Source organism: Pangasianodon hypophthalmus, chromosome 12, assembly GCF_027358585.1.
Source record: "Pangasianodon hypophthalmus isolate fPanHyp1 chromosome 12, fPanHyp1.pri, whole genome shotgun sequence".
Lineage (NCBI taxonomy): Eukaryota > Metazoa > Chordata > Actinopteri > Siluriformes > Pangasiidae > Pangasianodon > Pangasianodon hypophthalmus.
The window spans coordinates 3,615,210-3,641,816 of record NC_069721.1 but is presented as its reverse complement, the minus strand read 5'-3'; the positions used below and the strand labels follow the sequence as shown (position 1 = coordinate 3,641,816).

The following is a 26,607-nucleotide window of genomic DNA, read 5'->3' as shown; positions in this document are numbered from 1 at the left end:
TTATAAAGGCAAAATCACAAAAACTCTGTCATTGTCCAAATACGGACCTGATTGTATGTTGATATGTCAAAGCAAGCAAGCACCACACCGGCGAGGGCAATTAGTCGTGACTTAGCACGCAAAGTATGTGCACTACTGCAACAATAAAAATAATCAGTAAATGCCTATAGCCAAAAGCAGATTACCACAAGGCGCTTAACAGCACAAACCTTCAACTCCGGAAAATGGCAACGGAAGCGACAGTCACCCGAACAATGATGCAATACCTGGTGGCATACAGCCACCTTATATACACTTCTGGAAGGACAACGCCAATGACTAACACACCTAAGGGGCGGGATAAACAAACTCATAGAAGGAGATGCAGCAATAGATCACAATAGATCAGCAATAGATCACCTTGTTTACCAATTTCTTACTGGTACACTGCACAGTGGCTCTCATCAGTTTTGTTTTTAAAGTTGTTTTTAAGTCTGTGAGTGTTAAGATTGTATGTAGGGAAGCACACTTTAAAGTTTGTCTTTGTTAAAGCACACAGATTCTGAAGAAAAGTTTATCAATGGCATGACTGTTGTGGATGATGTGATGGATCCTGTTCCATCACACCAGACTGCAGTGATGTGGCCCTTGTAATAGAAGAAGAAATCGTTCTGCACAATCCTGGTGACTTGGAATGATGTGTAAGAAAATACAGAACGAATCGCATTATATTTTTCAATATGGGACAATCTTGCATTACAAGGGACCTAAAGCATAGTACAGCAGAGACACTGACTGGTGTAGTGTGAGTGTGTGTGTATGTGGTGCTGGTATAAGTGTATCAGTGTAGCTACATTTTTAAAAACACTGTACAATAGTGGTTCACAGTGAGTCAAATTCATTTTAGTTAACGAGGCACATTACACCTTGACCAATGTAAATTATTTTAGTAGAACAATAACACATCAACAGCTCCTCTTAAATGTGTTTATTAATCAGCGTCAGCAAAGTATGTTGATCAAGTGGGAAGAAAATCTACATATTTTGCCAAATAATTTACAAAATTATAAAAGGTGTGATTGCCCAAGTATTCACCCTGTTGTGAAACCCCTAATTTAGTTCTTTTGGAAAGAGACATAGTTATAGCATAAAATATTTAGCTTGCTAATGAAGAATCACATATTATCACCACATTTTGCCAGAAGCTAAATTCTAAAGTTTATTGCTCTATTTTGAATAAAAGACACTGGCTCTTTTTAATCTTTCAATTCAATTCTGCTGCTCGAGATGAGTTAAATTTAAAAACACAGATACTAAATTCATTTGCTCAGCTGGATGAGAAACTTTATCAGGCCAATCCAAGCCCATAGGCCATACACTTTTTGACTACTTCATTATACACAACTATTTTCTTAGACCACTGTGCACTTGTACAGCTAGAGACTAAAGTTTCTCCATGCAGTGCGTTAATCATCTTCTAGCCTTCACTAGTGTTAGTTTTTGACCACAGCACCCTTATAGGCTTGATCATCTTGGCTGGTGGATTATTTCTCAACTAGGCAACAATATAAAGGTATTTTAAACGTCAAACACACACTACCAGGTCAGTGTCACTCACGTGCTGAGATACCCCACACAAGGTATCTCATATGTGCTCAGTGGTTGTCATAGCAACAGATGGGCTACAGTCAGTAGTTGTGACCTGTGGCCACGTGATAAATTGGCCATTTTATCAGAATCAGCATCTGAAATGTATGTTATTGAAGTGGGGAGAAAATATACAAATTTTGCAAAATAATTTACAAAATGATAAAAGCTGTGATCGCCTAAGTATTCACTGTTTTTGTGAAACCCCTAATTTAGTTATTTTGAAAAAAGAGACATGGCTAGAGCATAAAATGTTTAGCTTGCTAATGAAGAATCACATGACATTGGGTGCATGTAACTAGCCACTAAGTGTATGTGTATATACTGTATGGGGCTTATTATTAACAGTAGCAGAAGTCTTAAATGAAACAACACCTTTTTCATTGATCTGTTTTATATACATACATATGATACATACATACATACTATACATACATACATGATTAACATTTATAAAAATTCACTCCTCTCCCAAAGTCTTTTACAATCCAGTTTAGACAGCATGCCAAGTTTAAGTACTGATTCAGTACGCGCACACACACAAACATATACACTTACAATGACACAAGCACACGTGAGCACACGCGTGCACTTGTGCGAACACACACACACACACACACACACACACACACACACACACACACACACACACACACACACACACACACACACACACACTGCATAGACGCGTCAGGCACACACACACACACGCACGCACAAAATCCTAGCAACATGTGGCAGGGCTAACACTGCTGAATCAAGCCATGTCAGGATGCACCATATGAGAACATTCTACGTCCATAATGCATCACCCAAACCTCGAAGAGAAGCCTTTGCCATCCAAACTTGCAACATTTCAAACAATGACTAAATTTTCAGTTTAAAAAAAGTGAAAGACATAGCTGCATTTCCTATCAAAAAAAAAAACAAAAAAAAAACCCAGCAGAAATATGAGAAAAACAAGGATGTGGGTGGGGAAAGTATCTCAAACAAGAATTCAAGGTCTTATAAAAATAGATGTACGTATAAATACACATATTTCCCTGCCCTCAATCAAAAAAGAAGAAAAATGATGCAGTGTGAGAGAAAGAATCAGGAGAACTGATGTGTACAATGTGCCAACCTTCTTCACTCTCTACCTCTGTTCATACAATCCATCACTTCACCCATCCAAAATGGGGGAAAAAAACATGTGCAGGACTTACAGTTATACAGTATTTCGAAACTGAGTTCACAGAGGATAAAAACTATCAACAATTACCACAAAACCTTTAGTACCATATAGTTTTCTTTCTTTTGCATTCACGCTAATAATGCATAAAAAGAAACACACTTAACAACAGAAACATCTTTCCTCATTGGCTGTGATGTTTGAAATGCTTGGTCATTCTGAGGTCACAAGGAAACGGGCTCATGGACTAAAGGTGAATGAATCAAATGTGTGGAAAAGGCATAAAACAGGCTGAGCCAGATACACAGCCATTACCCTTCTGTCCTCTCCATTCATGTGTAAACAGACACAGAGCTCCATCTTCTATCACTTTTTGCTCACTTTTAACTTTTTTTTTTTTTTTAAGTGGATCTTGGTAGCTCAGTGTGGAATAACTCAGCTAGTTAGTTATGCATTTGGTTTTCATTTCTTATTTTATTTTATGCTAGGAATAATTATGGTAGTTATGCATTTTCTTGCTGTTTCTGCCGCTTCCAGCTGTACTCATGTGAGACTGACTGCCTTCTTTGCTTTTTTGATTTTCTTTCTCCATCCCATTCACCCTTATGGTCCTTCTCTTTAGGTGTCCAACTTCAACATCTGCTTTTAGAGGTTACTCATACTCAAGGAACTGTTTATGATAAAACAGCAGATACCTGCAAAAATAACAAAAATAACTGTTAAAACTATGAGTTACTGTAAGCTGCACTTACATGCAAGTTAAATGATTATACCCATGGCCTCATTTATCAGCACTGTGTAGAACAAAATTTGTGTAAAAAATTTGAATCCTCATACACACTTGGGTTCATCAGATGTGTGTACACACATCATACCCACAAGTGTTAATAAAGTAGCTTAATAAATAACAGTTGTTAGTAGCTGTTGTACCTGTTCATGCCACTGGTCATTTAAATCCAAACACAGCCACAATTAACTACATACGTATGGTACTGATTAATGCATAAAAAACAGGACTTCTAGTTATTTGTACATAAAAACCATCCTACATAAAAAAGGACTTTCACCATTAATTTTCACCACCAGCTTGTGTGTTTTTAATCGACAGTGTCGATTAACACTGTCTTACTGTGAAACTGATATTTTTAGACTAGCTTATCATACTGTGCATAGTTCAAACTGCAACACCCCTAGTGTAAATCCACACACAAATCTAAGCAAATGTTCATTTTGTAAAGTTAGTGCTCTCTATTTATGCACATATTTAATAGTTAAGTCACTGATAAATGAGAGCCCAGATGGTTCAAAACTAACCATGTTTTAAAACCACAAAATATTTAACAAAATATATGTATGTAATAATTAAATGACAGTCATATTATAGCAAAAAGATTACATTACAAAGTACTACATGTAGTGCAATTGTTTATAATGAACTGAAGCTCTTTGGGGTTAGTGTGTACTCATGATCACCTCACTATAGCTTTCTGAGCTCAGCACTATAGCTTTCTGAGCTCAGCAGTCATGCTAGCAATTTGGTAAGAGGCATTCCTTCAAATGTGAGTGTGACTGACCCTTCACTGTCCAGCACGTCCTTAATGCTGGCTTTAGTGATGATGGCATCATCACATTTAAACCATTGGTCCTTATGCTGGCGGATGAACGTGGTGTAATGGCCGCTCTCAAGTGTGCCCTGATGATTCACTACAGCAAAGAGAGAATACCTGCAGAGAGAGGGGAGGGGAAATATGCAATTATAGCTGATAAGAAGATACAAGAGTAAATAAAGAAAACCAGCTGGGAATCCCAGTACTGTAATTGATGTAGAGGTAAAGCCAGGAGGACACACTTACTTATTATCATTGTTTAATGAATCTACTGGCTGCTGGTATTGTCCATTCATCCGGCTCTCTTTACTGTGAACAAAAACACTTATTATTCACAGCACATGGGCACACTAACCTCTCCTTGTATGTTCAGTGATTTCATCATAGTTACCTCAGCTTAATTTGATAAAGGTTCACACAGTTCCCTAAATTCAATCGAGTACTTACTCAAGTAATCGAGTAAGAAGCAGTGTGTGTGTGTGTGTGTGTGTGTGTGTGTGTGTGTGTGTGTGTGTGTGTGTGTGTGTGTGTGTGAGAGAGAGAGAGAGAGAGAGAGAGAGAGAGAGAGAGAGAGAGACTTCTCAGTCCATCTGCATGCTGCTAATTGAGTTTGTCACTGCAGGTGGCTGACAGCCTGCACATTCTGCGCAGTTCACACTCTACAATCAATTACAGCTGAGGAATGAAGCCAGCAGGCTAATGGATGTGGCTCTAGAAGAGCAATTTGAGCTCACTGCCAATTTGTACAGACATAATGTAACTCATAATGTTCTTTTATTTATATATATATATATATATATATATATATATATATATATATATATATATATATATACACACACACACACACACACACACACACACACACACGGTTGAGGTCAAAAGTTTACATCCCCCTTCCAGAATCTACAAAAATGTTTATTATTTTACCAAAGAGGGATCATACAAAATGCATGTTATTGTTGATTTAGTGCTGACCTGAATAAGATATTTCACATAAAAGATGTTTACATATCGTCCACAAGAGAAAATAATAGTTGAATTTATAAAAATGACCCCGTTCAAAAGTTTACATCCCCTTGATTCTTAATACTGTGTTGTTACCTGAATGATCCACAGCTATGTTTTTTTGTTTAGTGATAGTTGTTCAAGAGTGCCTTGTTTGTCCTGAACAGTTAAACTGCCTGCTGTTCTTCAGAAAAATCCTTCAGGTCCCACAAATTCTTTGGTTTTCCAGCATTTTTTGTGTATTTGAACCCTTTCCAACAATGACTGTATGATTTTGAGATACATCTTTTCACACTGAGGACAACTGAGGGACTCATATGCAACTACTACAGAAGGTTCAAACGCACACTGATGCTCCAGAAGGAAAAAACATGCATTAAGAGCCGGGGGGTGAAAACTTTTGAACAGAATGGAGATGTGTACATTTTTCTTATTTAAATATCGTATTTTTTCCATTTAGTACTGCCCTTCAGAGGCTACAGAAGATAGTTACATGTTTCCCAGAAGACAAAATAAGTTGAATTTACCCTGATCTTCAAATTCAAAAAGTTTTTACCCCCCGGCTCTTAATGCATTTTTTTTCCTTCTGGAGCATCAGTGAGCGTTTGAACTCACAAAACTCACAAACAACAGTCAGTAACATCAACAACCTCTGCACTCAAACAATAAAACTTTAATCTGGATCCTGTAATGGACAGGAAGCCAATGCAAAGATGCCAAAAAAATGTGGTCTCCTTTCTTGGTGCCAGTGAGTTATCTTGCTGCTGCATTTTGTAGGTAGGAGATCTGTAGGCGTTCACCAGACGTAAAAAGAGGAATGGCTTGACTTTAGAGATTGTTCTTAGTTAATAAAAACTACTTTTTACAATAGAGTTGATTTGCTGACCAAATCTGAGGTCACAGTTGTATAAAACACAAAGATTCCTCAAATGTCGTCTCACATATAGTGCCAGTGCTCCTAAATTATTTGAAAGAATATTTGTAGATTTGGATGGACCAAAGACAATAAGTTCTGATTTGTTTTCATTTAGTTGAAGAAAACTGTTAGCCAGTCTTAAGTCTTAATATCCTCAGTGCACTTTACTTTATTTACTTTACTTTATAGCACGTACTGGGGTGCTTGAAGTAAGCACAGTTCATTATGTTTTAAGTGAAGATAGAACTGCATGTCAACAGTGTAACAATGAAAAGAAATTATATTTTCGGATTATGTTTCCCAATCGGAGCATGTACAATGAAGAAAGGAGGGGCCCCAATATGGATCCTTGGGGAACACCACAATTAGTGGTAGCAGTGGATGAATAGAAGCTAACTAAATGTTAACTGAGAAAATTTTATGACTGAAGTAGGACCTAAACCAGCTCAGGGCATTCTCCCGCAGTCCAACCATGCGTTCAAACGCAGTACTGAGCTCAAACAAAAGTGGGAGGGTGCAGTTACCGGAATCAACAGACAGTACTAAGTCATCAATCAGCTTTAATAAGGCAGTCTCAGTGCTATGAGGCTTTAAAACCAGATATGAATGTTTCAAAAATATTATTTCCCTATCATTTCCCTTCAAGTGTGACTATAATTTTGTAAGACAAGAAGGGATAATATCCTGAGCTTTATGTGGGAAATAGCATCTTTTAAAAATGAAAGAGAAACAGGATGAAATTTTTTTTTCTTTTTTTTTCCCCAAAAAAGGTTTCTATTTGTTTTTCATTTTTATCTTCTTGGTTGCTATATCACATTAAAGGTGGAAAAAGATCTGACATCATTTTTTTTTTTTTTTTTTTTTTTTTTAACATCACATTACAACAGAGGTGCATAGACTTTTTTGTATCCACTATGTGTGTGTGTGTGTGTGTGTGTGTGTGTGTCATTTCTATTACAAAGGCTACATTCAGATTATTTTAAGGATAACCAGGTGAAATAATGTTAAATGAATTGTAATAACGTCTAAAGAGAAGGCCTGGTTCAATGTACTAAATGTGCTAAACAAACAAACAAAAAAAAAAATCATGTGATCTACAAAACTTTATTTACCTGGAGGCCATGAAGGGAGTCATATCAAGCTCTAATGGAAATGAGACGTATGTGGTGATTTTCCTCCGGAGCTTTGCGGAATGCTCAAACCTCTGGAGCGCATGTGAGAGAAACAGCAGAATTCAGTGGAGGTTCAAAATTTTTAGAAAAGTCAGGAAAACACACACACACACTCACTTTGAGGTGAAAGCATGCCACAATGGGGAGCCTCTTCATTGTCAGCTGCTTGGTGGACTCCTGGTAACTATGGCAACCGCTGCATTTGATTTTGGCACTGCTCCCCAAGTGCTCGGGTCGTGTGAATCTGCAGCACAGGTATACAGGCCAGAGTATTTACCTGGAGCTCAGATAAGATTATACTGTATGAACGCTGTAGAGAATTTATGGTAAACATGTAGCACGTGAGATTATGGCCGTATGTGCATTGTAGCGAGTGATTTAACAGTAAACGAGTTGTAGTGAGATTATAGCTGTAGACTTGCTGTAGTGAAATTATGGTCAAATATGTGTTGCAGTGAGTGAGATTATGGCTGTACACATGTTGTAGTGAGATTACAGCTGTAAATGTGTTGTACCAAGCTTACAGCTGTAGATGTGTTAGAGCAAGATTACAGCTGTAGACATGTCGTAGATATGTTGTAGCAACTGAGACAGCAGTTGTAGATGCGTTGCAGTGAGTGAGATTATGGCTGTAGACATGTTAGAGAGAGATTACAGCTATAGACCTATTGTAATGAGTGACATGACATCTGTAGATGTGTTGCAACGGGTTGTAGCAAGAGTAGCAGATGTGTAGCAAGTGAGATTACAGCTGTAGACATGTTGTAGTACAATATAGTACAATGGTGTACACTGTTGTGCTATGTCTCCAAAATTATAATCATAATGTAACTTATTCTAACCAATATTTGCAAGGATAATTTGATGCATATCTTCTCCAAGGTAGCAATCTTTTGTGCATTTATGCATTTTATTCATTCCAGATCAGATTATAACTTTTATTGTGTTTGTGAATACAGCTGAGTGGTCAGAGGGATGTGAGAATGTGTGTTAGTGTACCTGCGTAAGCAGTCCGTTAGTGTGGTAGCTCCACTTGGATGGCTCTCTCCGTTCACCACGCTCCCATCAGAGCCAGGACTAAGCGGCCAGAATGGGGTGGACGAACCCGGAAGGTCTAAACTGATGTCCCAGAATGGGTCTATTGTTGTTGAGACACCACTACAGAAGGAGAAAAAGTGTTATATTAAATATGTTAATATCACTATTCTAGCCTGTGAGCAAAATCTGGAGAAGGAATTATGTTGCTGAATTGAATTTTTTGAACACCAGATGGCATCACAGTGTAAATATACACAATATTACAGTAATTAGTAACAGTAAAGTAATACGAGACTAACATGCTTTAAAAAAAAACTAACATGATAATATTATGTATATTAAAAATTGTACAAATATCAAAAACATTAGTAAGATTTTATTGAATTGTGCTGTTAACTGTGACTAAAAACACTCAAAGTACTCATGTCATAAAACATTTATACCACAGAGCTGTTGAGTTCTCTAAACTGATTGGTCAGAAGGTGTTGATTAAATGTCAGTAACAGCAGCTCTTATAATAGTGCCAGCTGTAATTCCAATCACAGGTTTATATTAATGCGCTCCTTCTAATATGTTATCGTTTCTATTTCTAACAGCTCACTCAGAGGGGCTTGCATGGCGGACACTCATCATCCAATTCTAATAAACTGATTTAAAAAACTTGTTATTTAACAAAGAAAAACATATAGTCATCAGTATGGAGAGGTTTTCTGTAAGGAGATGTTTATGCAGCGTTTATGGAAAGAGTTTCCAGTGTCAGTGCTTTGTATCAGTCAGCAGAGTTTGCACTTTATGGTTTCTCTGTAACATGATATGATGCATGTTTTTAGCTTATCATCTTCAAGCAAGAGGAAATAAAAGAGAGATACTGGTGAAGGAATGTCCTTTTACAGATGCTATATCGTTAGAGATATTAAAAAGTAAGATGTCGTTCAATAATAAATTAAAATATTGTAATTGTTGCCAAATTTCTGTGGCATAAAAGGAATAAAAAACAGGAAGTTATTGGAAAATAATCAACTTCGGGTGGTAACAGTATCTTTTCTTTGGGCCAGGCCTCAATCACACACTCCATAGTTGATTATTTTCAAATAATGTTCCACACACACACACACACACACACACACACACACACAGTAGAAGTGTAACCAAATACGAATCCATTATTCAGACTGAATTAGTAATGTGCCTTAAACAAATACAAACACAGATTCTGACTGTAGTTTGTGTTTGTGAAGTCATGTTGAACTTTAAGAAACAGCTCTTGCCAAAGCTTGTAGGGAGAGTTGCCAGGTTTCAGCAAAATTCCCACCCAAAATACTCAAAAACTCCACCAAAGAAAAAAAAAAAAAAAAAAAAAAAAAAAGACTTGAAACAAGCCCCAAAATGTTTGGACATTGGAAAAGGTAAACATATTTTACTTATTTTTCTCAGTCTTTTAATCAGAAACAAGCTAACAGTGGTGCGCATTTCTCATTTGCAGTATATGTATCTATACGTATATCTATGTGTATCTGCAGTACATGGACATTATACGTGGACCCTGGTAACCTTGCTAATGGAACTTAAAAAAAGAGCAAGTTACGGCAGAACTTTTTCTATATTTACAGATTTCGAACTGATTTTTCACAGTTGAAATCAAACACAGACAGACACACAGACAGACACACAGACAGACACACAGACAGACACACAAAGAGACTTACTGGCAGACTTGACATGTGACATCTGATTGCAATCCTCCGGTAAAGATTTGGTCAATGATGCAGTTGCAGTGATTCGGGTTGTTAGCCTTCTTCCCATTGTCATCCCCTTGATGGACAGTCAGCGCAGCACATGAATGCAAGCAGACACAAAGTGTGGTTAAAAAACATGCACGGCAGAAAAGTCTATCCCTTTCTGAGTCACAGCACCGAAGAGATGGACGAGGAAGCATTTCATATTCCTATAAGAAGTGTTTTGTCTGGCCTTCCACCCCACGACTGCCTTGTATAAAATGTCATAACCTTGCCTCTCTTTCCATTTTCATAGTTTTTGTCTCTCATGTCTTCTGTCCTCTCTCTGTTTCATATAACTCTCTGCCTAGAAACAGGTCATGTTTTTCCTCACCTGACATTAACCTCAGATTCACAAGACCGGCCATCAGCTATACACTGTGTGTTCAGTGCATAACACAGTACTTCATTATCCATAGCAACCCAACAAAGGCATTAAATAGTAATAAGTCAGTAGAGTTTAAAGTGTATGAAATATTTGTGGTACAATAACCGGACGTTTCAGTATATCACAGTCTATCCTTGACATTTAAAGACAACATGAAATTCAAATATATATTTCTCCTGCAACATGACACGTTTATGAGGATGAAGAATTCAGGAATTCATATCTTTCATATGAAAAGCAAGATTTGCCACATGGCTAAAGGTCTTAATCCAGTAGAAAAAAAAATTCTGGCATTTTAAATTGCTTACTTTAATAGCCATCATAATTGCTTTTTGCACCTGTCCCTTTGTGTTATGGACATCAATACAGTATAATAGTGTGCGTGCGTATATTATTATATAATATATATATATATATATATATATATATATATATATATATATATATATATATATATATATATATATAAAAAACTCTTTGTGTGTGTGTGTGTATATATATATATATATATATATATACATACATACATACACACACACACACACACACACACACACACACACACACACACACAAAATCAGCCACAACATTAAAACCACCTGCCCAATATGTAGGTCCCCCTTGTGCCACCAAAACAGCTCTGACCCGTCAAAGCATGGACTAGGACAAGACCTCTGAACGTGTGCTGTGGTATCCGAAACCAAGACATTAGCAGCAGATCCTTTAAGTCCTGTAAGTTGCAAGATTGGGCTTCCATGGAACCAGACTTGTTTGTTCAGCACATCCCACAGATGCTCAAATTGGATTGAGATCTGGGGAATTTGGAAGCCAAGTCAACACCTTGAACTCTTTGTCATATTCCTCAAAAGGAGGCCACTGCCATTAGGGAATACCATTGCAATGAAGGTGTGTACGTGGTCTGCAACAATGTTTAGGTAGGTGGTATGTGTCAAAATAGCATCCACATGAATGCCAGGACTCAAGGTTTCCCAGGAGAACACTGCCTCATACACAGCAAGCTGCGATGCACTGTGTGTTCTGACACCTTTCTATCACAGCCAGCATTAACTTTTTCAGCAGCTTGTGCTACAGTAGCTCTTCGGTGGGATCGGAACAGACAAGCTATCCTTCGCTCCCCCCCATGCGCATCAGTGTGCCTTGGGAGCCCATGACCCTGTTGCCGGTTCACCAGCAGTCCTTCCTTGGACCACTTTTGGTAGGTGCTAACCACTGCACTGCCGTTTTGGAGATGCTCTGACCCAGTCATCTAGCCAGCACAATTTGGCCCTTGTCAAAGTCGCTCAGATCCTTATGCTTGCCCATTTTTCCTGCTTCCAACACATCATCTTCGGGAACTGACTGTTCACTTGCTGCCTAATATATATCACTCCTTAACAGGTGCGATTGTAATGAGATAATCCATGTTACTCACTTCACCTGTCAGTGGTTTTAATGTTATGGCTGACTTGTGTGTGATATATATATATATATATAAAATCACATTTTGTTGCATTGCAGCCTGAAATGAAGACAGACAGAATTTTTGTTTTATCCAGCTGTATTTACTCTGTGCAACTTATAACATCCAAGTGAAAGATATAACAGCAACAGGTCATAAAAAATAAATAAATAAATAAAGAAACAGAATCACTGAGTTGGATAAAGGATCACCCCCTTGTGTCAGTATTTTGTTGAACCACCTTTTGCTTTAATTACAGCCTTTAGTCTGTTGGGATACATCTCTACCAACTTTGCACATCTAGACTTTGCAATATTTGCCCACTCTTCTTTGCAGAACTGCTCAGTTTCAGTTAAATTTGATGGTGACCGTTGGTGGACTGCAGTCTTCAAGTCGTTCCACAGATTTTCAGTGGGGTTTAAGTCTTTGCTCTGACTAGGCCATGCAAGGACATTAACCTTTTTCTCCTTCAACCACTGTGTGGTCAATTTTGCCGTGTGCTTTGCGTCATTGTCATGCTGGAAGGTGAACCTTCTTCCTACTGACAAATTTCTGGCAGAGGGCAGCAGGTTTTCCTCAAGAATTTGATGGTATTTTGCCCCATCCATTATTCCTTCTATCTTGACAAGTGTTCCAATCCCTGCTGCAGAGAAACACCCCCACCACAGGATATTACCACCTCCATGCTTTACTGTAGGAATGGTGTTATCTGGATGGTGAGCTGTATTGGCCTTTCGCCAGACATATCGTTTGGTGTTGAGGCCAAATAATTCAATTTTAGTCTCATCTGACCATAACACCTTTTTCCACGTGGTGACTGCATGTGGCCTTTCTTGAGGAGTGGCTTTTTCCCTGCAACCCTCCCATACAAGCCACATTTGTGGAGAATTTGTGATATTGTTGTCACATGCACACAATGACCGCTCTGTCATAAATTCCTGCAACTGCTTCAAAGTTTCTGTAGGCCTCTTGGTAGCCTCTCTGACCAGTTTCCCCCTCGCTCTTCCATCCAGTTTGGAGCGACGTCCTGATCCAGGGAGGGTCTCAGTTGTACCAAACACCTTCCACTTCTTCACTGTGCTTCTAAGGATAGATAAAGCCTTTGAAATTTCTTTGTATCCATCTCCTGACTTGTGCCTGTCTACAACTTTATCCCGGAGATCTTTTGACAGTGTCTTGAGACTGAAATGCTCAAGAAATAGCTCTTTTATGCTGAGCTAATCAAAATGACCACAGCTGATCACAGGTGGAAGTCAAATGGGTTGGTGTCCCATTGAGACGGTGATTAGCAAGTCATTTTAGTAGGGGGGGGTGATCCTTTATACAACTCAGTGATTCTGTTTTGTTTTTTTTTTTTCTGACCTGTTGCTTTTATATCTTTCACTTGGATGTTATAAGCTGATGTTATACTGAGTAACTACAGCTGGATAAAACAAAAATTGCGTCCGTCTTCATTTCAGGCTGCAAAGCAACATAATGTGTTTATTTTGAAGGGGGGTGATTCTTTTCTATACCCACTGTATATGGAAATAATCTTATTTTAATTTTATAGTTTGTCACTGATGGGAAAAGGTGAGTGAGGGTGGTGGTGAGAAATCCTTGTGAATCCTTGTTCATATTTAGCTACTTCACTAGGCTACTGACAAGTTGTTTAGGGTTGGAATGGGTGTGTGGTATCTCAAATGCTACTGGCTGTTGTGTAAATCAAGCAACCAGACAATTGTCACTTGGACTTCCCTTTTCTGAAAAAAATACATCAACATATGGGATAAAATCACATCTGTCAAGCCATTACATGGGAACTTTAAGTGAGTGACACAGCAGAAGTGGAAGGAGCCAGTTATGTGCTATATTATTTCATTTAAATATATGTAGGAGTATCTTGTGGCATATTTAATGGGACTGACTGACAGCAGAGTCAATACCAACACAGCATCATGTTTTAACTTTATAACTATTTGACATTCCCTTATTGCAGTATAATAATACCTCAGTATACCATCACACACCTAACTAAGAAAGCCTAACATTCAACCGAAAATTGTTGAAGCACCTTCCCTGTGTGTGTGTGTGTGTGTGTGTGTGTGTGTGTGTGTGTGTGTGTGTGTGTGTGTGTGTGTGTGTGGTACCTTTGCAGTGGCGATGTAGTACGTCCAGCGCTGCGATGAGGAACTCATGTGCATCCTGCTGCTCATAGCCAGCCAGGTGACGTGCGTGTGTCCACACCAGGTGCAGCAGCCGAAAGGGAATGTGGGGAGAGCGATGGCCCGAGTAGAACTGAGAGGACAAGACAAATATTCTGTTTTCATCTACACACTTTCAAACGGTCAATTTGCCTTTGATCTTCACATACTTTAGAATCCAAGCGTTGGCAATACAAATGGCATTATTCTTTGTTGCATCAAAAACGCAATTTGAAAAACTGAACCTGAGATTTAGCTGGACTGGAGTTACAGATAGAAAGGTTAAGAAGACTGTAGGAATAAATTGGCCAAACAATCTTCAGAGCACTCTGAGTCCACTTTGGACTAATTTTACAACAAGACAAAGGCAAGAGCTCTGTACTCTTGTGATGAATCTATTCCTTGAGCAATCGAGTATTATTGTCCTGGCACTTAAGCTAGCAAAAATAGGTGTGTATTTGGTCAGAGGTAGCTCAGTGGTTAAGGCATTGAACTACTGCTTGGAAGGTTGTGAGTTCAAATCCCAGCACAACTAGCTGCCCCCTGAGCAAGGCTCTTCAAATGTTCAGTTGTATAAATGTAAATCTGCCAAATGCAGAAAAAGTGTTTGTATGACTTAGTAAAGGATCGAACGGCACATAATTTGTCAGTCGTTATGACCATACTGGCCTTTGCAATACTCTTATCCCAGAAGCCTGTAATATTAAAAATAAGCCATTAACAAAGCATATATTTTATTGCATTGTGTGAACATTCTGTCCATCTTAGATAAGTTTCTTTTAAGTTTTTGTGGTTTTGGTGGTTTAAGCAAATCAAAGGATTAAAAAAAATATTTGGGGTCTCATTAATGGAGGACCATCTTTACATATTTCAAATTGTAATATGCAATTTTTGTGCATCTCATCACAATAGTGGGAGCTCTCTTCATAGTGTGAGGAAAACAGTGCAGGGGCCAACTTTCCCCCAGTGCGGCATCATCATGTGCTTAATGTTCTCCCCCAAGCAAGTACATGCTTTCATCTATGCTGAAACGTTCATGGCACTAAAATCAAGATTCCTGCACCCTATCTGATAAGAGGTGCTGCATAAAGACTGTCCTCTAGGGTTGTCTATTTTGGGCCAAATTTAAAGGCAGCATTATCTTCTCAGTGAAGACTATCCCATAATTCTCTACACAAAGCAGTGCAACATAAAAGTGAAGACAAATAAAAATCCTGTATCTCACCTCCTGAAAAAGCTGGGACATCTCACACACAAGGCAGGAGTTGGCCTGCATCTCACACTTGTGTCTGTCGGACAAGAAGAAGTCCCTCAGCAGTGGGGTGTGAGTCAGAGCCTGGACAATGCAGTTCATAAAGCATGTGTTGCCCAGGTTTATTAAACCCCTCAGACCTGAGACAGAGAGACAGAGAGAGAGGGAACTGACACAAGCTCCCTCAGAGTACTTGGACTGCATCACTTATTTTTCCCCCTAACTAGTTGACTAAGTGATAGGGAGGCCTGCGGGGTTTGAACTGAGACACTGAGACATGGGCCAGCCAGAAGGCCAGGCTCTTGCTGAGGGCATAAACGGTGCTGACTGGCCCCACTCCAAATCTACACACATCAGGCACCTGCTCGCTCACACGCTTCCAGTCTAGTTAAAAGAGAGAGACAGAAAACAAGGCTGTCCTACTGCAAGCATCTGTGCTGGGCTGGGAGAATAGAGAGGCAAGATGTAATTAAAAAAAAAAAAAAAAAAAAAAAAGAAATGTATGCAGCTGTTCACATCAGGTTCACATGTTTTGTAGTTTAGGAGTAAAACAACTTTGAATTTTCTGGAAAGGATCAGTTCAATTCACTGAAACTGTATGCATCTGTATAAAACTTCAATATTTTAACAAGAAAAAACAAAGATTACTAAAATCTTTAAACCAAGGACCTTAAACGAAGCTATAAAGTGAATACTAAATTTCATATTTCTTAATGTCAAAGCATCAAGAGTACACATAAGGAGGCCTTGTTATCTGCGTTGCTGACTCAGTATCTGTACCACAACTAATCACTGATTGACTCGGCACATTTCATTTGAATAATGTTTGAAAATATATATATATATATTTTTAAACAAATAACGCTTTTTTAGATTTCACTGATGCAGATTTAACAAACTGAAAATGAAGAATGACTAAGATACACTTTCATGTTTATGTGGTCCCCAAGTGTAAGGACTGCTGCTTTAGTGAAATGAGCTTGCTTCCAGACAGATAATGATTCTTTCTCAGTTTATGATAAAATATCATAATTTGTCTCAGGACAAACATCCTGAATGTTTTTACATTACCTTACCTGAGGGTGGGTTTTTTCATTTCTGTATAAGATTCCATTCATAGCCAGCACCACAAAGCACCATTAAAGTCTGCAGGGTGTGTGTGTGTGTGTCTTTCTCAATGTAATAGCAGCTTATATTTCATACATTACCTACAAAGGACCTGGATATCAGTCATTACACCTGGCACATTTTGAAAGGTCTATTAAACCCCAGCCTGTCATACTGGTCATTTATTTATTATATTATTCTAGGAGGGACAGAGAGAGGGAGGGAGAGCTCTCTGCATGTGTGTGTGTGTGTGTGTGTGTGTGTGTCTCTCTCTCTCTCTCTCTCTCTCTCTCTCTCTCTCTCAAACTTCAACAAGGTTTGATGCCCAGTAAAGGAGGCGATCTGAGTCTTCTCTGCGTTCTGCGTTCACCTCACATACAACCTGAGCGAAAACTAATTTGGAGAGATTAAACCGCATTGAACTGTACAGATTGCTGAGACACACACTGCCAGTGCACAGCGGAGAGCGTGAGCAGGGAGAGGCACAGACCTCACCCACAATCCTACACATGGAAGGGTTTATGGGAAACAGAGTGCAAACCTATGGTGCAGTTTGCGGTTATCTTCCGTCGTTTAGGGTTGTGTCGAAGCAGCTCCAGTTCTCGCTTTGTAGGTTCCCACGTCGAATATTTCTCTCCAATACCTAAAATTCAGTACAGCAGTAGATGTCAGTAAGACAGCCACATTCCCACAATGTGCAGATAATCTGTATTACAGCACATATGATATCATGGGCACCGCAAAACATTGTGAAATATTCCTGCTGAGGCTGAAACTTTCCGTACAGAACAATAAAGTTCATCTTTAAACATGCGACAGTAATAAATCGTTAGTCCATTATTAATAAAACAACTGGCACCACACAGAATCTTATCAACTCATTAACGATAATTATAAGTCACTGCTAAGCTGTATATGTACACATTAGTGTGAAGCAGACAGACACTCCACTCTGCAGTGCTCCTTCACTGCATTAGCAATTTCTTAACCAAGCCACATCGCATTATGCAAACCAAAGGCAAGCATAAGGGATCTGCAAAAGCCATTACCTTGCAATTTCCACGCTTTCCTTTGTTCTTCTTTGGCAATCTGTTCCATATCTTTATCGTATATGTAGTCTTGGCACACAAAACAGTATATTCCTCCATACAAAAGGTCTATAGCTGAGTGAGAGAATAGGAGAAAAGAAAGCATTATAAAACAAATAGAATTGTCCATTCTTGTTTTATTTTATTTTATTTTCAGATTTCAGATATTGTAAAGAACACACTCCAAAACATTGCATATATCAATCACAATAAATGGCATTATCTGTAGAGAAACACAGGAATACACTCTTGACTGTCTTGTCTAGCTTCAGGAAATAAATATCATTCAACACATCTAGGAAAGATAATGGTTGCTTACTTAACTAGTATTATACTGTCACTCAGGAGTGATATGTATTATTCATTAGTTTCAGTCATCTGTTTGATGTGGGAAGTTTGCGTAATGTAAAGCATGGCTTGTCCAATCAGATACTTCCTCCCCATACCCGCAGTGATACATGCGCTTTTGTTCCCATGGCAACATTCTGAAGGTCTGTTTCTTTCTCCTTCTCACTCACACTCACACACACAATAAAGGTTTCCAGGTGAGGACTGGTGTCTGTAAATGCCATCTTGCTAATGATGACAGACTAGCACTGCATGCTAGCACTGACAGACGACTGTTCATAGTTTTAAGTTCAAGTGGCTAACAAGGAACAGGAAATCTGCTGAAACTAGCAAAATGAATGCATTTCTTTAATAATATGCAGCCTCCCCTTTTTGCTATTCACATTCGTGATCAATAGCATTATGGTGCAAAGTCAGAATCAGTTATGGGTTCCAAAATCTCATTCAACTTCAGTAACCAGAAATGAGGATCTAACTGGGAGCCTGGAGGTGTGAAGAGACAATGCTGTACCACTGTGCCACTCTGCCAAAAACATATTTCTGTTAATAACTGTATCACATACCATTGATGTGAACACACTGTATTTGTAGGCTTTGAATGAATTTTAAAAAGAACCAAGTGTGTCCGGACACATACTTTTTATCAGATTATACTTAAAATTAGATCCTGATATTTGTGTAAAGTATATAAAAGTCAAGATTAGAGGTGTTGGCAAAGTTTTTAAAGCCAGGTGATATTACTGCATGTATAGAAAGGCATACCCATTGTTAAAATATTTAAAACAAGACTTAATTTGCTGCTGTTTTAAAGCTACTAGGTTTTATGGATGGTACTAAAATGCACTGAGCTTCTCTCAGCATGAGCTAGAACAGGACTGTAAATACAAAGCGGCTCATTATTTTAGGGCACTACAGCCTACTGAGGTTTTACTTAAATTCTTCCCAATCGATCACACACAGAAGGAACCTGTGTATTCTAATGGGAAAGCAAAATGCTTAAGTCTAGCAATATATGACTACAACATGCTCACAAGATATAAATACAATGTTACATCTAGGTCAAACAGCAGCATCTTCATCTTCTAAATCTGGGATTTAGGGTGCACTTACAGAAAGTCAGAAATGAAGAACAGCTGCCTCGATTGATGCACAAGAGTACCAGTGATACACAGCTTATAGAGAGATAGATAGATAGATATACTTTATTGATCCCTGAGGGAAAATTTAGGAAAACATGAGCAAAATGCAACAGGAGGTGCATGGTTTTTAGTTCCCACTGGGATTGGGGTTTGATACATGCCCTCTTTGATTAGAGATTGCACAGGCCTTAACTTTATTACACACTCAACTAGACAAGTCAAGATTGACCACAAATTAAAATATTATTGTTAAAATCTAAAAACAGTTCACACTGAAAAGAAAGTTCCTCTCACGACGTGCTGCTCCAACGCATTTGTTAACCTGCAGAGTGCAGGCAGGGGGTTAAAAAATGAGAAAGCACTGCCGTACCTTGTTTCATTCAGGTTTAATTTATTTAATTTGATTTAGTATATATTAAAGGTGTACTGTATTATTTTCATTTCCAAAGGCAATGTTGATTAATTCTTAAATGTTACATATTATTTTTGGTCCTCCAAATAAATTCTGGAACAAAAAAAATGTATTTGACGGGTTTCTCATAATAAATTACATTAAAAAAAAATACAGAAAACCGGTTAACCTTGATTATTTACCACACTATAAATCAAAAATTACAGCAACAATGTACACTCAACTTTATATGGCCTTTATTATACATGTACTCTATAATACGCTTTGCGTTCTAATTGGACAGAATATGATCATTCGTTTTCTTTCACAGCATCTCTTACAGTAGTGCCGGCTGTAATTCAAATCACAGCTTTATATTAATGCACTCATTCTAATGCATTATCATTTCTACAGTAACAGCGCATTCACACAGACTTTAGGTAGATTCTCCACATAAACAGATTTTTAAAAAAGGTTTCTGTGAGGAAATATTTGTATTTCATATTTTTGGAACAGGTCTCTAGTGTCAAACCATAGTCAGTTTTCACTAAGCTTTCCAACATGCACAGGTCTTCAAAACAGAGGACTTTGTGCTTTCTGGTAACATGACAAGCCGCATTTTTTGGCTTATTAACTAAAAAAAAAAGAGGCAGGCTGGTGCAGCAGTAAGGAACAACTTACAGCTGCTGTAATGTAAGTGATAACAGGAGCTAACTTGTTTTGCAGACAACTATATCTATAAATGTAACTATAAACTATAATAATATGATAAAAGACAAAACGCATCCTTTAATAATTTAAAAATTGTCATTGTGATAAAAATTGCTGTATAAGACAAATAAAACACTTCTGGGCATTGTGTTATAGGAAAATAATCAACTGTGGGGTTGTAACGGTAACTCCGCTTTGTTTCGGGCCTCATCACACCACACGTCACTGATTTTTGCCCATGCCCAAGTGTTTTATTCCTTATTTAATGTGTTCATACAAACTAGTCCTTCTAACTTTTAAGCTATATGTCTTCTCTGGTCTGTGAATATGCACTGCAGTAAAATAACACTCTGGCCTTCGAACATCAATGAGTGGAGTTAATGGACAGCCTCTTCCTACTGAAAGGAAGGGAACTAAAACACAACACCCACCTCCTCCCCACTGCCTGAGTGGCCATGCTGCACCTTTAAATGGTGAGAGAGGTTTCAGGGAGTGTGTGTGTGCGCGCATGTGTGTAAGAGAAGGTGAGGATTTCTCACCCCACACACAAACGACCAGAATAAACCAACATCATAGCAGGCCTTGAGGTAACCATGGAAACCCAAGTAGGAGAAAGTGCTAAAGCATGCTGAGATCAGAAACGAGTCTCCAGTTAGTCGAATAAAGTCACAAATTGTACAGCTATAGAAAGGAAAAATAATGAACAACCTAGAAAACAAATGAAAGCCTTCCTCTTTCTGCACTGTGACAAGACAGAACTCTGAAGAAGCAGGGATTTTTTTAGCACGTTGATTAAGATGACTTGATTAATTAAGTTAATTAATTACTGACTAATAAATGACTTAATCTAATCCCAGTTTTCCTTTTCCTCCTGAGCTGTGCACACATGCATTGCTCACAGCTAACCTAATTAAATACTCAATGCTAAACTCCAGAGGGGGAGAGCAGACACAGAGGGATGGTTGGGAACACAGCGATGATAATTATTGCTGTTGAGTTCGGCTCAAGCGTGCTAGCGGCTAACGCAGCAGCAACAATGTTACGTCAATTACACCACCGTCCATCTGACAGACGGCTCTAGCTGTCATCTGTCAAGATTTAATGTGCTGTGGGCATGTTCACAGCCATTTGTACTATAGTTCAGCCTCTTCTGTAGCAAGGTGGTGTGTGTGTATGTGTATTATTCTCCAATAACAGCATGTTTTGAAGAGTTTTATTCCTCTTACACCACAGCAGTTAGCTCTCCAACATTGTGGAACATGAGTCAAACAACTTATTTCCTGTTATCACTTACACTTCCCCCTCTCAACTGAAGTTAATTAGACAAGAAATGCAGCTTGAAACTGCAAAGTCCTCTCTCCTGTAGACTTTCCTGTGTTGGCAAAATTGCTGATATTGGAGACTCCTTCCAAACATTACATACAGAAATATCCATACATGTCCCTGTTTAAGTTGTTATAGGAATGATAACATCAGAGCAAGTGCTTAATATAAACCTGTGATTTGCAGCTGCACTACTGTCAGAGCTGCTGTTATAGAAAATTAATCAATACCTTCTGACCAATCAGAATCAAGAACTCAACAGCACAGTGGTATAAATTGAACTGAACAGCAATAGCGCAATCATCATATTTGCACAGCGACTCATGTGACGCAGGATCCATGTATATTAATTAAGGAAGAAAACTTCTAGTAAGATCTCTCTCCAAACTCTCCAGGCCACACTCGGTCCAGCGGATGATTGGGTCATGTGCCTATAAGTCCATTCACCTCATTTAAAAAATGACCCGGGTTTTCCCATTAATGTAGCAGCCCAATTACACAAAAGGTACACACACAGACACACACAGACACACACAGACACACACAGACACACACAGACTCCCAAGCTCTATACAATTACCCTCTTATCAGTCTGTTTACGTGTATTGTTTGTTTCTTGGTGGAAAGGACCGTCCCACCTCATTAAAGAAGAGGAGATAATTATAGGCCTCTGATCTACTAGAGGCTCGAGAGCAAAATGAGAACTCTCTCAATCCTAGCTGGAGGGAAAAAAAAAAAAACAGGGTCTGGACCACTGATTCAAGTCACATGAGCTCACATTTGCTGCATATCATTATGTGTGTGTTTGAAATATAATGTTTCAGTGTGTGTGTGTGTGTGTGTGTGTGTGTGTGTGTGTGTGTGTGTGTGTGTGTGTGTGTACACATGTGATGTCTGTTGGTGTTTTTCAATCTGCATATACAGTATGTTAAGTGCTCATGAGGTCTCACCTAAATTGTGTCTCTTGGCTTTGGCGTGCTCGTGGATGTGTTTCTTTGTGAAGCAGCCGAAGAAGACGCAGTGGAGACACGAGTGTAGCCGGTTCAGATGAGCGCCACACATGTGACATATACATGACTTCGCCTGTGAGAGAGCAGAGAAAATATAACACACTGATCAGATACAGAGACTTTCTGATTAAAGGCCATATTAACTACAAGACAAACTTGTTTTTAGGATCCTCCCTGAATCACACCGTTTATTCTAAAATCAGTCAACTAATTCACAAGCCCAAATATTCAAACAAATCTGACAAAACAGAAGTCAATCTTACAGAAAATCATATCCCAGTGTGTGGAAATAACAACATCCCTGAAAGCTAAACACTCAGAGAGACAGATAGACAGAGAGACAGGAAACAGATAGAGAGAAAGAGATAGAGGGAAAGAGAGAAAGAGAGAGAGAGAGAGAGAGAGAGATATGGATAGACAGAGAGAGGCAGATAGGCAGAGAGAGAGACAGATAGACAAGATTCAAGATTTTTATTTGTCACATACACAATTATACACAGTATATAACTTGCAGTGAAATGGACACCTGGCCTACTCCTCCTTAGACTGTGAATTAAATACTAAATTTAAGTTAAAATTTAAAAATCAGAAATGAATAAGAACTAATAAGAAATATATGTACAAGAATATGCAAAATATGCAGGGAATGTGCAAAAATGGATGTACAAAATATGCAGTATGTTACGTTCAGTAACAATACAAAGTGTGATGTGCAGTGTGCAGAGGGTCAGTGGAGTGCAACTGTAGAGTCCTTGTGTGACTGTATGGTGGCTGTATGGTGGCTGTATGGTGGACGTATGGTGGACGTATGGTGGACGTATGGTGGACATGTCCGTGTTGAGGAGTCTGAGCCTGAGGGAAGAAGCGCCTCTTGAGCCTCTCAGTTTTAGCCATCAGACTGCGGAAGTGCCTGCCTGATTGCAGCAGGCTAAACAGACATTTACCGAGGTGGGTGGGGTCTCTGAAGATTTTAGCAGCTCTTGTACTGCCTCGCCTGGTGTAGAAGTCGTGCAGAGAGGGGAGAGCAGACCCGGAGATGCGCTCAGCTAAGCGCACCACTCTCTGCAGGGCTTTGCAGTCCTGGGTTGAGCAGTTACCATACCACACTGAGACGTACTGAGTTAGTAAACCTTCTACGGCACCAGTGCAGAAAGTTTTCAGGATCGCTGGGGAGACCCTGAATTTCCTCAGCATTCTCAGATGGTACAACCGTTGTCTGGCTTTGTTCACCTGAGTGTGAATGTGATGAGTTCAGGGCAGGTCCTCAGAGATGTGTACTCCAAGGTACCGGACGCTGCTCACTCTCTCCATGGGAGACCTGCCAATCTCGAGTGGGGTGCAGTTCCGCTGTTGCCTCTTCCAAAAGTTCACGACTAACTCCTTGGTTTTACTGACATTCAGAGAGAGACTGTTAGCCTGGCACCAAGCTATGAGTTTCTCCACCTCATCAAGGTAGGCAGCCTCATCGCTGTTGGAGATGAAACCCATAACCACTGTGTCTTCAGCAAACTTGACGATAGAAGTGGAGCTGTGAGAGGACACACAGTCGTGTGTGTAGAGAGAGTAGAGCAGGGGGCTCAGGACACAGCCTTGTGGGGCTCCGGTGCTCAGGGTGGTGGTGTTGGAGGTAAACAGAGAAACAGATAGACAGACAAACAGACAGACACAGAGACAGATGGAGAGACAGAAAGAGAGGGAGGCAGATAGAGAGAGAGACAGAGAGAGAGAGAGAGAGAGAGACTTTTCATTTTCTTGTTTTGAGTAATTTGAAGTGCAACACTGAGAGAAAGGCCTGAAGAAGTAATGCAAGATCAGTAAACATACATGGTAAAAAGTGAGCGTGCACACACACACACACACACACACACACACACACACACACACACACACACACTCTCAAGTCTTCATGGCTGTGTCCAGACCACTACTCTTTGATCATATTAAATCTGCACAGCACTGTTAATCGTTCAATATTAGCACAATGTTGTATTAACTATAAATGACTACATTTAAGCAGTGTCCAACCCCTGAGCAGAATTAAGGGATTGCCCATTAAATAACAGGCTATTTAGCACAGTGAGTGTCACTCACAAGCACCATGCGGAGAAAATATGGAGCTTCATTTGTGTGCGTTCTCACCAGAATCAGCCCGAGACTAGAGATTACCGCAACACTGTGATGGCCGCATCTTACAATGAATGAGCAGCACTATTTATGGCAGTGTAAACTGAGCCAAATTCTGGTGGAAAAGCACTGTTAGAAAACTTTACATCAAGAGCACATTTTATTCTTCCCAATGAAACAAAGGGCTGGAAGCAATATTCTGATGTGTCCATGAAAACCTTAATGAATGTGTTGAATACTGTCTCACTCTGTCCAGCCCTAATTTACATTTCCCCTCCACATTCCATCCATTTTGACCTTTATTACATCCAGTGACGGCTGTTCGAGATAACAGATGGTCACTCTGTGTAATGATGTGACACGACTGTCACTGATGGACTGTATCTATAATCTATAGTCTTAGCTAAAAAGAAATCTGCCCCAGCATTGAGCCTTGTTCCACAAAAGTCCAAAATAATCCATTGTAAGACATTTGTTAACAGCAAATAATCTGATGCTGAAACCAAATACGACACCTTAGATTGATGTCTGTTTATCTTTGAAAGAGAGAGGGGGCTTAGCCATGCTAGCACATATATACCAGCTGCCCTGATTACTTCTATCTGTTCTTTCCCCCCTCCCTTTCCCCTCTCTCTCTGTCTCTCTCTCTGTCTGCTGGTGTTAATGTTGTATTAGGTGATGTATTGATCTGTACCTCTGCTGAGACTGGAAGGGCAGATCAGCGTGCTGTTTAACGACTGCTTAAAGATCCTATATATACACACACACACACACACACACACACACACACACACACACACACACACAAATAAGAGCTCTCAGGTGTCTATGCTGAGATGCCAACCCTAAATGAAGAGTTCAGCACATAAGAAGTGTGAGTGTGTGGGTTTGTGTGTAGTCGTTGGTCCAGTCGACTTCAGCCTCTATGAGAAAAGGCCTTCTATGTTAGCCATGAAAGAATGGACCGGAAATACAACACCAGGCACTGACTCCATGAACACGGCCAACAAAACAGAGACAGAACCAGCTCCAGAAATCCAGTCAGATGGACAACAAAGCAGATCCAAACACACACACACACACACACACACACACACACACACACACACACAGAGAGACAGAGAGAGAGAGACAGAGAGAAGCTGATGCCTCCCAACTGCCCTCCCAACTGTCCTGTAAAAAAAAAAAAAAACAGTAAAATTTCTTTGCCTCCGCTTCTCCAGTTTCCTTTCCTTGTTTCCCTATCTCGCTTCTCAGCTCAGCTCCTCCTCCCTCCACGGAAGCAAGGAAAGGAAATATCAAAGACAAACATCTTTGCCAAATGAGAGGTCCTTGTTCAATGAACCATCACCTTAAAGTGAATTCACTTATTGCTGACATAATGAGGGCATACTGAATCTGCAGAAAGTGTGATTACACACTGAATAAATATCAGTTAAAACAGTATTGCACATCATATACCTCAATGTTTATGCTGCTTATGTGCATTTACATTTTAATCAACTTTTATCCAGGGTTTTTGGAACCATTGTTGCTAAAAATTATTATTATTATTATTATTATTATTATTATTATTATTACTACTACAACACTGTTGCATCTGATGATTTTATTATTTATTAGAATTCATTTTTTTGAGACAGGTGGGGCATTTACACCATCACATGCTACAATAAAAATTACCTGTGCAGAAAGCACCTTTCTTTAATTTAGAAGCTTCCTTGAGTGCATTTTAAATATTGGCACTTCCTTAAAGATGGCAGACTTTGAT

General features: G+C 39.2%; 1 protein-coding gene across 1 annotated transcript in view; it reads right to left on the bottom strand.

Annotated features, from left to right (window-relative positions):
• Positions 1–3,166: 3,166 nt before the first annotated feature.
• The window catches only part of usp22 (ubiquitin specific peptidase 22), a 35,020-nt gene continuing 11,579 nt past the window's right edge, over positions 3,167–26,607 (bottom strand). The window contains exons 2-13 of the mRNA XM_034309195.2: positions 22,653–22,785; positions 17,752–17,865; positions 17,244–17,345; positions 15,569–15,735; positions 14,290–14,437; positions 10,245–10,350; positions 8,500–8,658; positions 7,618–7,744; positions 7,441–7,532; positions 4,651–4,713; positions 4,372–4,521; positions 3,167–3,492 (exon numbers count right to left, since the gene is read on the bottom strand). Of these exons, the coding sequence (XP_034165086.1) occupies positions 3,450–3,492; positions 4,372–4,521; positions 4,651–4,713; positions 7,441–7,532; positions 7,618–7,744; positions 8,500–8,658; positions 10,245–10,350; positions 14,290–14,437; positions 15,569–15,735; positions 17,244–17,345; positions 17,752–17,865; positions 22,653–22,785 (1,404 nt within the window). The 3' untranslated portion in view covers positions 3,167–3,449. The remainder of the gene's footprint in view (positions 3,493–4,371; positions 4,522–4,650; positions 4,714–7,440; positions 7,533–7,617; positions 7,745–8,499; positions 8,659–10,244; positions 10,351–14,289; positions 14,438–15,568; positions 15,736–17,243; positions 17,346–17,751; positions 17,866–22,652; positions 22,786–26,607) is intronic.